Source organism: Dipteris shenzhenensis, chromosome 11, assembly GCF_047967505.1.
Source record: "Dipteris shenzhenensis isolate YYH24624 ecotype China chromosome 11, Dip_SZ_1.0, whole genome shotgun sequence".
Classification (NCBI taxonomy): Eukaryota; Viridiplantae; Streptophyta; class Polypodiopsida; order Gleicheniales; family Dipteridaceae; genus Dipteris; species Dipteris shenzhenensis.
The window spans coordinates 33,881,247-33,894,025 of NC_141606.1; the positions used below are offsets into that span (position 1 = coordinate 33,881,247).

At 43.3% G+C, this 12,779-nt stretch overlaps 1 protein-coding gene across 2 annotated transcripts in view; it reads left to right on the top strand.

Moving 5' to 3' along the window:
* The window catches only part of LOC147896942 (uncharacterized), a 133,050-nt gene extending 121,980 nt beyond the window's left edge, over positions 1-11,070 (top strand). For both annotated transcript variants that reach the window (XM_087381663.1, XM_087381664.1), the window contains exons 5-8: positions 9,973-10,045; positions 10,220-10,366; positions 10,581-10,706; positions 10,938-11,070. In XM_087381663.1, the coding sequence (XP_087237789.1) occupies positions 9,973-10,045; positions 10,220-10,366; positions 10,581-10,706; positions 10,938-11,006 (415 nt within the window). In that variant the 3' untranslated portion in view covers positions 11,007-11,070. The remainder of the gene's footprint in view (positions 1-9,972; positions 10,046-10,219; positions 10,367-10,580; positions 10,707-10,937) is intronic.
* The last annotated feature ends 1,709 nt before the right edge of the window (positions 11,071-12,779 follow it).

Here is a 12,779-nt window from a genome sequence, read left to right on the forward strand (position 1 = left end):
AGAGGTTTCAGATTTCGAGATCAGTCCGTCAGGGATGCCCCCTTGCTCCTTTCCTTTTTTGGTTCGTGGCCGAAGCTATGAGTATCTATGTTAGATCTCAAGCTGACATCTTTGGGCTGAGACTTCCCATCAGAAGAGAAGAGGAGCTACTTGACAGTGAGTTGGCTGATGACACAGCGATTTATTTGGATGCCTCTCCACAGACGCTCACTTCTTTCAGGACAGCATTGGATTTATTTTGCTTGGCGGCAGGGGCGCAGATAAATTGGCATAAATCCAATGGCTTTTGGATCAGTGATGAGGACACTCCAGTTTGGGGGCTTGACATAGGGTTCACTTGGGTTCAGAGGGGTGTGCCTATCAGGTATTTGGGCTGCCAGGTCGGCTTGGGTATTTCTACCACGCAGCAGTTTGCTCCCGTGTTGGAGAGCATTAGAAGAAAGCTTCTCTTTTGGAGCTCAGCCAAGCTGGATCTTGCCTCTAGAGTTGTGGTGGTTAACCAGGTCCTCTTGGCCACAGCCTGGTTTATATGTTCATGTTGGTGCCGTTCTAGGGACTGCATCATTCAGCTCAGAAGACCGATCAGGAACTTTCTCTGGAGTGGGCTTGATGGCACAGCAGATGCCTTAGCTAGGGTGGCTTGGGAGACCCTCATCCTCCCTACACAGGATGGGAGTCTCAATATTATTGATCCAGATTTACAGTGCAGAGCTTTACTTTGCAAGATGGTGGTGCGAGGACTTATGCCAGGACAGGAACCATGGAAGGACTTTCTTATCAGCAGCATACAGAGGTGCACACCTTCCTCAGGAGGAGACTGGATGAGCAGTGTTAGATGGATCTTCACCACAGCACACCTCAGGTCACCTTCGTCCCCTCTCATGGTTGCCATTCTGAAAGCTTGGGCCAGTTTCAGAAGCTCTCTTCGGAGGATTCCTCCTTCCTCCCGGGAAGATATTGATAGGCAGCCCATCATGTGGAACGACTGTATTTTAGATGATCTTGGCAGGCCACTGGGTGCCTCACTCTACATGCAGTGGGCCAGGTGGGAGAGGGGACCTGCTTCTTCTTTAGGATCTTGGAAAGCTTTCCGTAGGCTTCCAGAGGAAACCAAATCAAGGTTGAAAGGACATCTCAGAGGGAGTGCAGGGAGGATCTTGCAGATTGAGGCAGCCCTTCCAGAGGCTTGGATAGACACAGATGATATGCCACTCACTTCCTCCACTTGGGCAGGTACTTTCTCGAGAGGCGGGGTTCCGCTTCAGGTCTTAGCTTTCCGAGATGCACAGGAGGATGCTTTGGTTTTTAGTGTCCAGGATGGTGGCAGATTGCTCAGGTCCACAGAGGACATCTTGCTTGAGTCAGCTTTTTAGCCTATCAGGGTTGTAGGTCTTTTGATGCAGGGATCAGATTCAGAGTGGTTCTTAGACCCTGACCCCCAGCTACTCTCCACCGGGTCTTGGAGGCTCTGGCTCTATGGAGGAGTTCCCATCAGGTATTTACAGTGGGACCCCGGAGAGTGGGAGTGGATTGACGCGGGGCATCGAGAGAAGAGCATCCCCTTCTTTCGTTACACGGTCAGTAATGCCAGGAGATTTCAGCTCAGTAGTAGAGGTTGGAGACCCTCCAGAGTTTCTCATTGGGAGACTTTTGGTATTACTGCGGATCAGCAGAGGTACTTCTGGAGGAGGCTCTGGAAATCCCACAGGAATAGAAAGATCACTATCTTCTTTTGGCTTTCTATCCATGGAGGGATTGCAGTGAACCTTTGGAGGTCCAGATTCGGAGCCGACCCTACTTGCCCTCGTTGCCTTTCTGCTTCGGAGTCTATTCAGCATTGCTTATGGGATTGCAGACAGGCGAGATTGATTTGGATGGGGATAGCCAGGATCTTCAGTCACTTTGCCCATTCCCCACTTTTTATGACTTGGGGCTCGGTGGCTTGGCTTTCTCTTACAGGACCTCAGGTTTTCTATGAGGGAGTTGACTCCTCTCGGGCCATTTCGGTTCGACGTCATCGGGTTGAGTTATGTTCGTTGGATGTGGTACCACACCGTCCTTTTACAGCTGTACATGCCTCTGTGGATACTTCTTGGGAGATTCTAGCGAGCATAGCAGCCTGGCATATCTGGAGAGCCAGATGCACAGAGGCTATGGAGGGTACTCAGGTTCATCCCTCGCACACATTGGCTAGTATCTGGACAGACATTGTACACACTCTGTGTTGGAGATAAGTGCACACTAAGTGTACTATTTCCTAGTCTACATTTGTCTAAGTCTAAGTCTAAGTCTAAGTCTAGTCTTTATGTCTTGAGTGTGTGCCATGTGGCACTTCTACAATTATCCCATAAGCACTCTTGCTTTATGTCTTGTACTTTGGCCCATATATTCAATGGGTCACATCATTCTAATCAATCTGTCTAGCTTGTGTCTTGTCTACACTCTTCTCAAGGTATTTCTTATCTTTCAGTCTTGTCATCTCATTTCCATTTCCAGTTTCTAGTTCTAGTTCTTTTTTCCATATTCTAACTTGGTATCAGAGCCATGAAGATCCCTCTCCTCTCCTCTCACTCTGCTGCAACCCTAGCTTCATCTACGCATCTTCTTTCAGCCTCTGGCGGCACCTCTCTCCCTACGGCATTGCGTTGGAGCTCGAGCTGCCTGCACCTCTACCTCTGCCCACCATCTCTGTCTGCATCGCCCTCTTCTACGCTCCTTCTGCTGGCCGCCTCTTCTTCGAGATCTCCCCTCTTTCTGCCCCGCATTGCGCTCCAGATCTGCGCCAGATCTGCGCTCCAGATCTGCACATCATTTCTGCCAGATCTGAGCGCCAGATCTGCGCAGAACCTGCTGTCACCGACAGATCTGCGCAGTCTAACATCCACCTCTGCTCTCCGTACTCTTCCGTACGCCGCCGTACGTCGTACTCCGTCCGTATGTCGTCGTCGTACGTCGCCCCGTACTCCGCGCCGTACATCCGTACTCTGCGTTGTCGTCCGTACGGGATCCGTACCTGTACAGACTGACGACTTCTCCGTACCTGCACAGGCTCACTTCTCCAGCAGCTGCCCACGAAGATCTACCCCAAAATTCTGCATCTCTGCTCTCTTTGTCTCTCTCTCGGGTTACCCCTGAAAAGGTGGAAGACTTGAGGCAAAAACAAAATGGATTATCTTCTTATGCTGCAATATCTCAGTTCTATTCTTAATTGTTCTCTCTCTTGTACGGGATTAGACACTGCCAAGTATGGTAAGACCTTCCCATCTCTCATATCTGTCTATGCTTTCATGCTGTCTACCACCTTGACCACCGATGATGTAGGTCAAGGGGTTCTAGTGTCTTGGTCTTTCTATTTGTCTACAGTCAGTCTTCTGTCTATCTAGTCTTGTCTGTCTGTCTTTTTGTCTATCAATCTGACTATGTTTTAGATCCATCTTGTCCCTACCCTTGTGGACCCATATGAGGATATCACTTGAGGAGGGGTGTCTCAGGATCTTTTGTCTGTCATGTTTTCTATCTTGTCTCTCAGTCTATCAGTCTTTATGTCTGTCTTCTAGTCTTGTCTTTTTGTCTTACTCCTAGTGTTCACTTAAGGAGGGTGTTGGAGATAAGTGCACACTAAGTGTACTATTTCCTAGTCTACATTTGTCTAAGTCTAAGTCTAAGTCTAAGTCTAGTCTTTATGTCTTGAGTGTGTGCCATGTGGCACTTCTACAATTATCCCATAAGCACTCTTGCTTTATGTCTTGTACTTTGGCCCATATATTCAATGGGTCACATCATTCTAATCAATCTGTCTAGCTTGTGTCTTGTCTACACTCTTCTCAAGGTATTTCTTATCTTTCAGTCTTGTCATCTCATTTCCATTTCCAGTTTCTAGTTCTAGTTCTTTTTTCCATATTCTAACTCTCTGATGGCCGTATGGACGGGTATGCAGGGGGACTCCCGTGCAGCCTCAGCTAGGAGGGCTTCTTTCTTCAGGGAATGGAAGGATTCTCCTTTCTTCTTTGAATCTACTACAGGGTTGAGATGGCACTTTCAGCCTCAGCCTTGGCTTCTTTCCACCTCACTCTGAGGGATTTTTTATTTATCCTCATGATTTCATGATGTATTCCGCCTTGAGCTTGCTCTCGCGGGTTTTTGTTCTTTAATAGAAGTCTTTTTCATGGAAAAAAAAAGTTGGAGACTACTTTGAGTATGAGTTCCTCCGACCATGCCCAATCCGATGGTCATACAATAAGTAAATCAACTACTGGAAGATATGCTTCTTGCGTATGTTTCCAAGAGACCGTCTTCATGGGAAGAATACTTACCCATGTGATTGAATTTGCTTATAACAATGCTAAGCATTCTAGTACTGGTTTCAGTCCTTTTATGCTCATGTACGGCTTTCAACCTAGGTCTCCAGTCATGGTTGGTTCCCAAGGGATTAAGAATGATGCTGTAAAGACATTCTTGCAAGACATGGAGGAGATGTTACAGTTTGCAAAAGAGTCTATTAGAACTGCCCAAGATCGGGACAGATTTTATTCTAATAGACATCGTTCTCCTAGAGAATTTTCAGTGGGAATGTTTGTATATTTGCACATTCCAAAGGAATGCAAGACCCTCAATATTGGAAAGGTTCCGAAATTATCCCCTAGATATTGTGGTCCATTTAGAATTAAGCGACGGATTGGCCTAGTTGCATATGAACTGTAATCTCCTCCTCATGTGAAAGTACACCCTGTTTTTCATGTCAATAGACTAAAAGAAGTATTGGGTGCTCATGATCAGCTTGTTACTCCTCAAGAGATTATTGAGATTGAAGATTTAACCTTCGTACCACATGAACTTGAAAGAATCCTTGGTTTTCGTGAACAACAAATTAGAAATAGAACTTTGACTAAATACAAAAAATCAATTGGAAGGATCATGTCAAGGAGGATGCTACGTGGGAGACATTGACTAACCTTCAAAGAGAGTTTTCAGACTTTCTTTTGAGGGAGCATGTCATGTGCATGGATCATATCTGACATGTGCCAGTCACACGAGACTAGCTTAGGAAGCCTGGGGAGACTTAGGGCTAGATGCAGGTGATTCTTGAGCTGAGTTGCAAGGGCATTGACAGATTAGGGTTTCTGCTAGTTTTAGCGTTGCTTTGGGCTTGAGCCTATATTAGGGGTTCAGGGCCTCAGTTGTCAGTATCGTGAGTGGGAGCTAGGCAGGTCTCTCTTGCGGGTGTGATTTTGGATTGTGTGTGGACACACACATGCTATCTAGCGTTGCCCTAGGTTCATCTGGGTTTGAGGCCCCAGAGGGCACCACCTGGTGGTATGGGACACCATGCTGTTTGTGACTAGATGGATGATGTTCCAGTAGTTTAGCTTGCGGCTCGGAGGGGACATCTCTTGATTTGAGATCCTTTCTCATAGATGTCATGGTTGGGTGGAGAGCAGCCTACTAGTTTCTCACCGTTCTATGGCTGTTTGTTTCTGTTTGCAAGGCCGGATTCTCAAGAGCCATTGAAGACATGTCAGATAATGTCTAGCATCACTCCTTGGAACATTTGGGTTTCCCATTGCAGTTGTGTGATGGGAGACCATTAGGTTCCCCCAACAACCACCCTGGTTGCCATCTAGCAAGATTCTATTTACACCTTGCGCTCCATATGGGAGTGTGGGAATCTGGGTTCTAGGGCAAGAACCTGGTCGTTGAAAGGTGGGTGCATCTGCACAAGGCTTGGCCTGTAGGTATCTTCTATGTCTTTGGGAAGACATCACCTTGGAGCATGGACATAGCTTGGTAGGTAGAGTATCCAAGAGCGAGGTTCAAGATGGATACCTCATAGTGCTTCCATTGAATAACATGCCCCACTCTAGAGACATCAAACTTCTTGGTAGGGCTTTTTCATGCGCTCGATATTGCCACATGTATCCTTGCTCATAACCATCTTTCCATTGAAGAAGGCAAGAAGCCGCGAACCAATTGATATGCTTGTCCTTCAAGGACACAAACTCATTGATAGGCAATGCGCCAAGGCAGCATCTATCTAGACATACCCTTTGTTCTAATGCTCTTGGTTCATCTGGGGAGGTATGCATTTCTACTTCATCTTTGATTCTTCCCACTATTATTGCACATGCTATTTTTATACTAGCCAGGTCTCAATGAATTATACTACTTCTTAGGGGCTCTTAGATTGGGATATGCACCCAATTTTAGAAGGGATCGTGTTTTATTTTGGACGGAGATTTGTAGTTGGCTGCTATAGGTTGATTTTCATGGATAGTACAAGGGACTTTGTTATGGTAGAACAACATGTTGATGAGAGGGGAGGAAAGAAAGAAGGAATCCTTCCTTTTGAGAGAGTTGCATGGGAAGAATTTGTTTTAACTACTAGGAAGCAGAGATAGTTGGTCTCAATGAGGAGTTTCTAATTCGTGATGCTAGTGTTCAATACTCCTAGTCTAACAAGAGACATAGGAGGACCATCATGCTAGGATTGATCGTTTTCAAATCTATGATTGGGCTTTGCGTAGAGGAGCTTGTACTTTCATCCTAGTAAGTACCACCACATCTAACCATATACCGATCGTCTTTTTCATTAGGGACTTGGTATAGACATTCTCACCTCCCAAAGTTCAGATATTTGACCTTCTTGTACTTGGAGGACGATCTCTTTGAGTACGTTTTTTATATTTAAAGGAACCACCATTTAAAAGCAAAAATTGGGTCCAATATGCCCTTTCTACAGCCCTTTAGCTCATCATTGACCGCCATTAGGTAGCGACTACTAGGAGATAGGTAGTCCTTCCAAATCATCTAGGATTTATTGTTAGAATTATAGATATAATTCAGCAGTGACCAATGTAATTTAATAAGCTAGTTGGGGGCACTTTTCCCTCTTTAAGAGGTTTTCCCCCCTAACCGCAGTTAGTCCACTAACTATGGTTAGTGACTACTAAGGTTTTGTCACTAGGACAAAACCTTATCTCACTCCTTCAGTTGTATCACTCTTACACTCATCTATTTGCAACTAAGCTTTCAGTTCTCACCTTTGCTCTCTCTCCCGATCTCACATTTGGTATCAGAGCCTCATTGAGCTCTTGCCTCGAGCGCAATCTCGAAGCAGCCCATACAGCTTGCCGTATCGTCCGTACAGATCTGTACGGACTGATTCCGTACAGTCCGTACTACACCTGCGACGCCATGCCATTCGTCATCGTCATCGTACAGCTCCTGCACTGATTCCGAACAGCACCGCCTGCTTCATCGTATGGCCGTACAGCTCGTTGCCATACAGCCTGCAACCCGTACTGTACCTGGACTACCTTCCGTATAGCTCCATCGCTATCTTTGCCGTACAGATCGTATGGCTCTTGCACCAGATTCGGTACATCATCGCCAACCTTCGTCAGTACTACCCGCACGTGTGGTGCCTCGTAGTTCGTGCAATCTGTCAGGTCATACATCTGCAGCTAGTCCGTACGTTCGTCGTACATCTGTGCCAGCTTGCCGTACATATCCGTACAGCCGTACGGATTCTGATAGTACAGGCTGAGTTGCACAGCTCCGTACAAACTGCCGTACTGTTTGCAGGTGGGCTTGGAAATTTACAGTTTTGCAGGACTTTTGAGCAGGGTTCTACTTGCAAGGTTCTTTGGCAGGCGCATTCTTTGCATATAGCCATTGTTTGGCTCAGTTTTGTGGGAGCACAGTTGGATTTTTTGGGCAAACATTGCAGTAAATCTGCAAATGTTGAAGAAATTTGGGGCTTTTGCAATTACACTGTAATTTTGCAGTAAAATTTGGGGCTTTTGTTCAGAAATTGCAGATTTGGGGCTTTTAGTAAATTTGCCCCTTTCTAGTTGCAATTTCAAGCCACAAATTGGGGCTTTTGTGTTGGGAGAGCAATTTTGGAGATTTCAGTTCATACTGCCTTTCTGTGAGTGCTTTGAAGTGCTTTTGGTAGGTTTTGGGAGAGATTGGATGCTCTGGCAGATTTCTGACAGAGACATTACAGAGATTCGAGTTGCATTTTTAGCCAGCGTTTGGCTGTGTTTTTTGGGATTTGTGCACTCCATTCCCAGCAAGGGAATTCAGATTTGCATTTGCTGTATTTTCTTTCTCAAACATGGCCCAGCAAAATCAGAATGATTTCCAGTTCGGTGGTCTTTCATAGGAAGACAAGTTGGATGGTACCAACTACTCCCTCTGGAGTTTCTCCTCTAAAAAACTTTCTGCAAAACAGTAGAAATCTGGAAATTCTCCCAATGAGGAGCTTTGGAAGGCCTTCAGTCTTTTCAAGTGAGCTGCAATCTCCTGACATTATTGATTGTGTGATGGAAGAAGGGAATGCTCTTCTCCCGATGCCCTGCATCAATCCCACTCTCCGGGGTCTGACTGTAAAAGCTTGGGGACTCCTCTAAATAGCCAAATCCTCCACGATCATAGAGAGAGAAGCAGCGGGTATGGGTCTAGGTATCATTGTGAATCCGATTCATGCTCCACATAGCCTAAGATCATGATAGGCTGGATTCAGGGAACTCCCAACAAAATGTCATGTGAAGATCTAGATAGCCTGCCTTGCATTGGCCTATCTTCTGTGTCAAAACAATCCATGTTGGCTGCATCAATTTGCTGAATTCTCCCCTGCACTTCCTTTCAGGTGACTGACCAATTGTAATTTGTGTTCCTAGAACCACACATTTTGGAGTTGGATGGTTTATTAACTCCCTTATAGCTGAATGTGCCCCTACTTTTCATGTTGCCTCGGCTCCTCCCTTGTAACGAATGCCGTTCCTAGCTCTTACCTTAGCATGAGGTTTAGTAGTTGCTTCAATCATGTAATTGGCATCATGTGCGACCCTTAGCGCTACTTTTGTACCTCCAAGCTTTGGCAACCGCTGGTGATTTGTGCATCCAGCCTGCCTTTTCACCTTGCAATAGCTTGACTACTGCTCTGTTGTTGCAGTCAGCTCCTCCTCTTCATGCTTGGCCATCATGCCTGCTCCTTTTTGTTGTAGTGTCTTCTGCGAGGTGCCTCCTATTGTAGCTGCCAGGTGTCTGCGCCTTGATCTGTAGGTGCTGTGTGTGGCATCTCTTTCCTGCCCTCACTGGCCAGGATCACTCTACTTGTCTTCTGTGTGGAATTCAGAACTTGCTTGATACCATGATGAAATGGCACAAGTCAACAAATGATGTTTGTTGGTGGGGCATGTGTTGGGTCCAATCCCACCGCCAAGCCACCACAGGAGAGCTCAATCCCCAAAAATGGACCAAGGATATGGGCCTCCTCCCTTCTCAAGCCACTATATGGCTTCCTCCCAATTAACCCACTTTGTATGTAGGTATCTCTTTGAGCTACATATGGGTTGCAAACCATATGCTTCAACACTCAACGCCCTTCTTACTACAAAGGGTGTTATCTAAATATGTGATAGGATCCTGCTCCTAATAAAGAGATAGGAGTGAGGAGAATTGAACTCAGTAGATGGCAAAGGAGTTAATGAGGACATAATCACCCAGGGATATAGAAGTTTCAATCAACTGCCTTCAGCTTCATATAGGATTGTTTTGCCAGCAATAGAACCCTAGAGGGCTCCTCCAAGTGTGATCCGAAAGGAGCATATACTAGCCACTGAATAATAATCTGCGAATCTTTCTCCAAATGAGTCTGGACAGCGTGCTGGAAAAATGCTTTGCACTCTCTTTTCTGATATGCAACACTGACGAAGAGGAGATGCGCTCATTCTATGGACTTAATGAGGTCAGGTGGTATAAATATTGTACAGATGCTAATTTTCTTTTTTATTTCTAAAGGAGGTATATATGGAGCTTTTGACTTTAAAGTGCTTAATTGTGAAGGACTAAGTTGAATTTTACAGCTGTGGATGCGTACAGGATTATCCATGCCTCCAAAATGAATCTAGAGTTTGGGAAGATATTGTGTACGTTGCCATTAACTAAATATCGTGGTCTTTGTCACAGAAATACTGATTTGGGGAAGCAGTTTTTTAATGCCGTTGCAACACCGCAGTCTGTAAAAAGAATCCTTTGTGAGGTATTGCCTATGCCGCTTCTGAACTTTTGTTTACTTTCTAAGAAAAGTCTCATGTTTAATGGTTCGCAATGCGATAATGAGCCCAAAGAAGCTCAAATATATTTTAAATGTTTTTTCCAACGCTTGTTTTGGGTTGTAGTGCTACGTGTTTTTATGACGCATTCAATCCTGCAGTGCTATCACCATGACAGTGCTGTTACAGACGAGCTGGTGGAAAAAATCTTATCGCCTGGTTTAGAACCGGGGGCGGTTGACGTCTTCTTGGATTTCATCTGCTATTCAGGTGGTCCATTGCCGGAAGAGATGCTTCCTGATGTCAAGGCATGTAACTCCTCCTTATTGCCCTATTTCATTCTTTTATTTTTTAACCTTTTTAACAACGGTCAAAGGAAAACAAGGGTATTCAATTCGACCCATTGGTTTTTCCAAATGACGAAAGTAAATTTTACTATGGCATTTCAAATTGCGTGAATCTTTGGGAAAACCAGTCCATAATCTTTACGTGAATCTTGCTGTCCGCCTCTTGAACTTGCAGTGTCCTGTTCTGATAGGCTGGGGTGAAAAAGATCCCTGGGAACCTGTGGAGTTAGGTAGATTGTATGGAGCTTACAAGAGCGTTGAAGAGTTTCTTGTCTTGCCAAATGTTGGGCACTGTCCTCAGGTATCGTGGATATGCACATCATATTATTAAGTTGGGGCATGATATTTTAGGTAGAAGTTCTCAGTGTGTTGAAGTTACTCTGTAGACATGTTTTTATTTGATTTCTTGGTCATTTATTTCTTGCAGGATGAAGCACCCCATTTGGTTAATCCATTAATTAAGTTCTCAGTGTGTTGAAGTTACTCTGTAGACATGTTTTTATTTGATTTCTTGGTCATTTATTTCTTGCAGGATGAAGCACCCCATTTGGTTAATCCATTAATTGAACAATTTGTTTTGCGCCATATGACATCCTTATGATGCAAGGCATGCTTCTTCCTTTCAGTGAAACAAAGTACGAATCTCAGATTTCCCCAATATTTGTGTAATTGGCCTTTAAGGTTGAATCTAAGGTGTCAGAAAACTTGTGAATTCTTGTAAGATTCTACACTGGGGAAGCTTCTTGATATCTTGTATAGATGCATTGTAATGTGGAAGAGGATAAAGATCATCAAATTTGTGCTCAGTATGTTTATTCCCTGCTATGATTACCTTCATTTTTCAAAATGCAGATAGGGTATTATAAGTACTTGGTTGCAAATGCTCAGTGTATTATTGGTGTATTATAGGGCTTGGATGCAAAGAAGTAGCCAAATTTTATTGTCATGCTTTGAAGTATGGCATTTGGAATTCTATTCATGAATTGAAGAAATGCAAGGCATCTTCTACAAGAGATCTCTTCTAGTGTCATATATGGAAGTATGGCAATTGACGTATGGTATTGTTTCAAGCTTTTGCCCAATTGGCAAGATTCTTCTCATCCATCATCATGCATTGAATAGCTTCTACAAACTCTATTTTTGTGTTTCGTAATGTTACTATGTTATGAATTGTATTTGCATCCTAATGCCATGATATATGTTGTACAAGTGAGATTTATACTCACCACCATTATCACATCTCAACGTTTTGATATGTTTGTGAGCTTCTTTCTCCACAAGAGCTTTGAAAGATTGGAAATACTCAAAGGGTATTGTGGAGAAAGCTTGGAAATACTCAAAAGGTTTTGTGATTTTCTTCGAAAAAATAAATCTAGGTATTCATTAAGTAATCATTAATTAAAGTGATGTAACATCAACTTTTGTCAAGCAATTGGTTTTGTAGTTTATGATTCTAATTGTGGAAAAGATTTCTTGTGCTTTTTCCCATGCAAATGATCACACTTGATTTGGGTTACAATTTTTGTTTGTTGTAAAGGCAAATCAATGGTCAATAAAAATAGTATTTCAACTTTCCTCTGGCAACCAATTCTTGTTAAGTATTATCTTCACCAATGAAAGGCTCGCCTTTTATTGAATAATCATTATTTACCATCCAACAATAAATTTCGAGTCAACTTTGGAACATGCAAAACATCTTTGATGACCTTTCTTCAACTTGAGTTTCTCCAAATTAGCATTGAATATGTCATGCTTCTTTTTGTAGTGTTCAATTTCTTTTTGGTAGAAAATCAATTGGCAATTGCATTTCAGGCATCAACTAGACTCTTCTTATCTCTGATGATGTGTATAATTTCATCTTTCACATTGAATTTGATCATGTATAAAGGTTGATCATATATAAAGCTTGAATTTCAACTTTCCTCTGGCAACCAATTCATGTTTGAGTATTATCTTCACCAGTGAAAGACTCGCCTTTTATTGAATAAGACATCATGATCATTACTTACCATCTAACAATAGATCTTGAGTCACCTTTGGAACATGCAAAACGTCTTTAATGACCCTTCTTCAATTGAGTTACTCCAAATTAGCATTGAATCTGTTATGCTTTTTTTTTGTAGTGTTAAATTTCTTTTTGGTAGAAAATCAATTGGCAAGCGCATTTCAGGCATCAACTAGACTCTTCTTATCTCTGATGATGTATATAATTTCATCTTTCACATTGAATTTCAACTCTTTACCTAATCATCAATATCTCTTGCAAGTTGTGTAATTGTACCATCAACAATGATCCAAAGATTTTTTACACATATATTTTTTTAATTTTCAACTTCCAAGCGCCAAATTTATTGTCATCCAATTTACTAAGTGA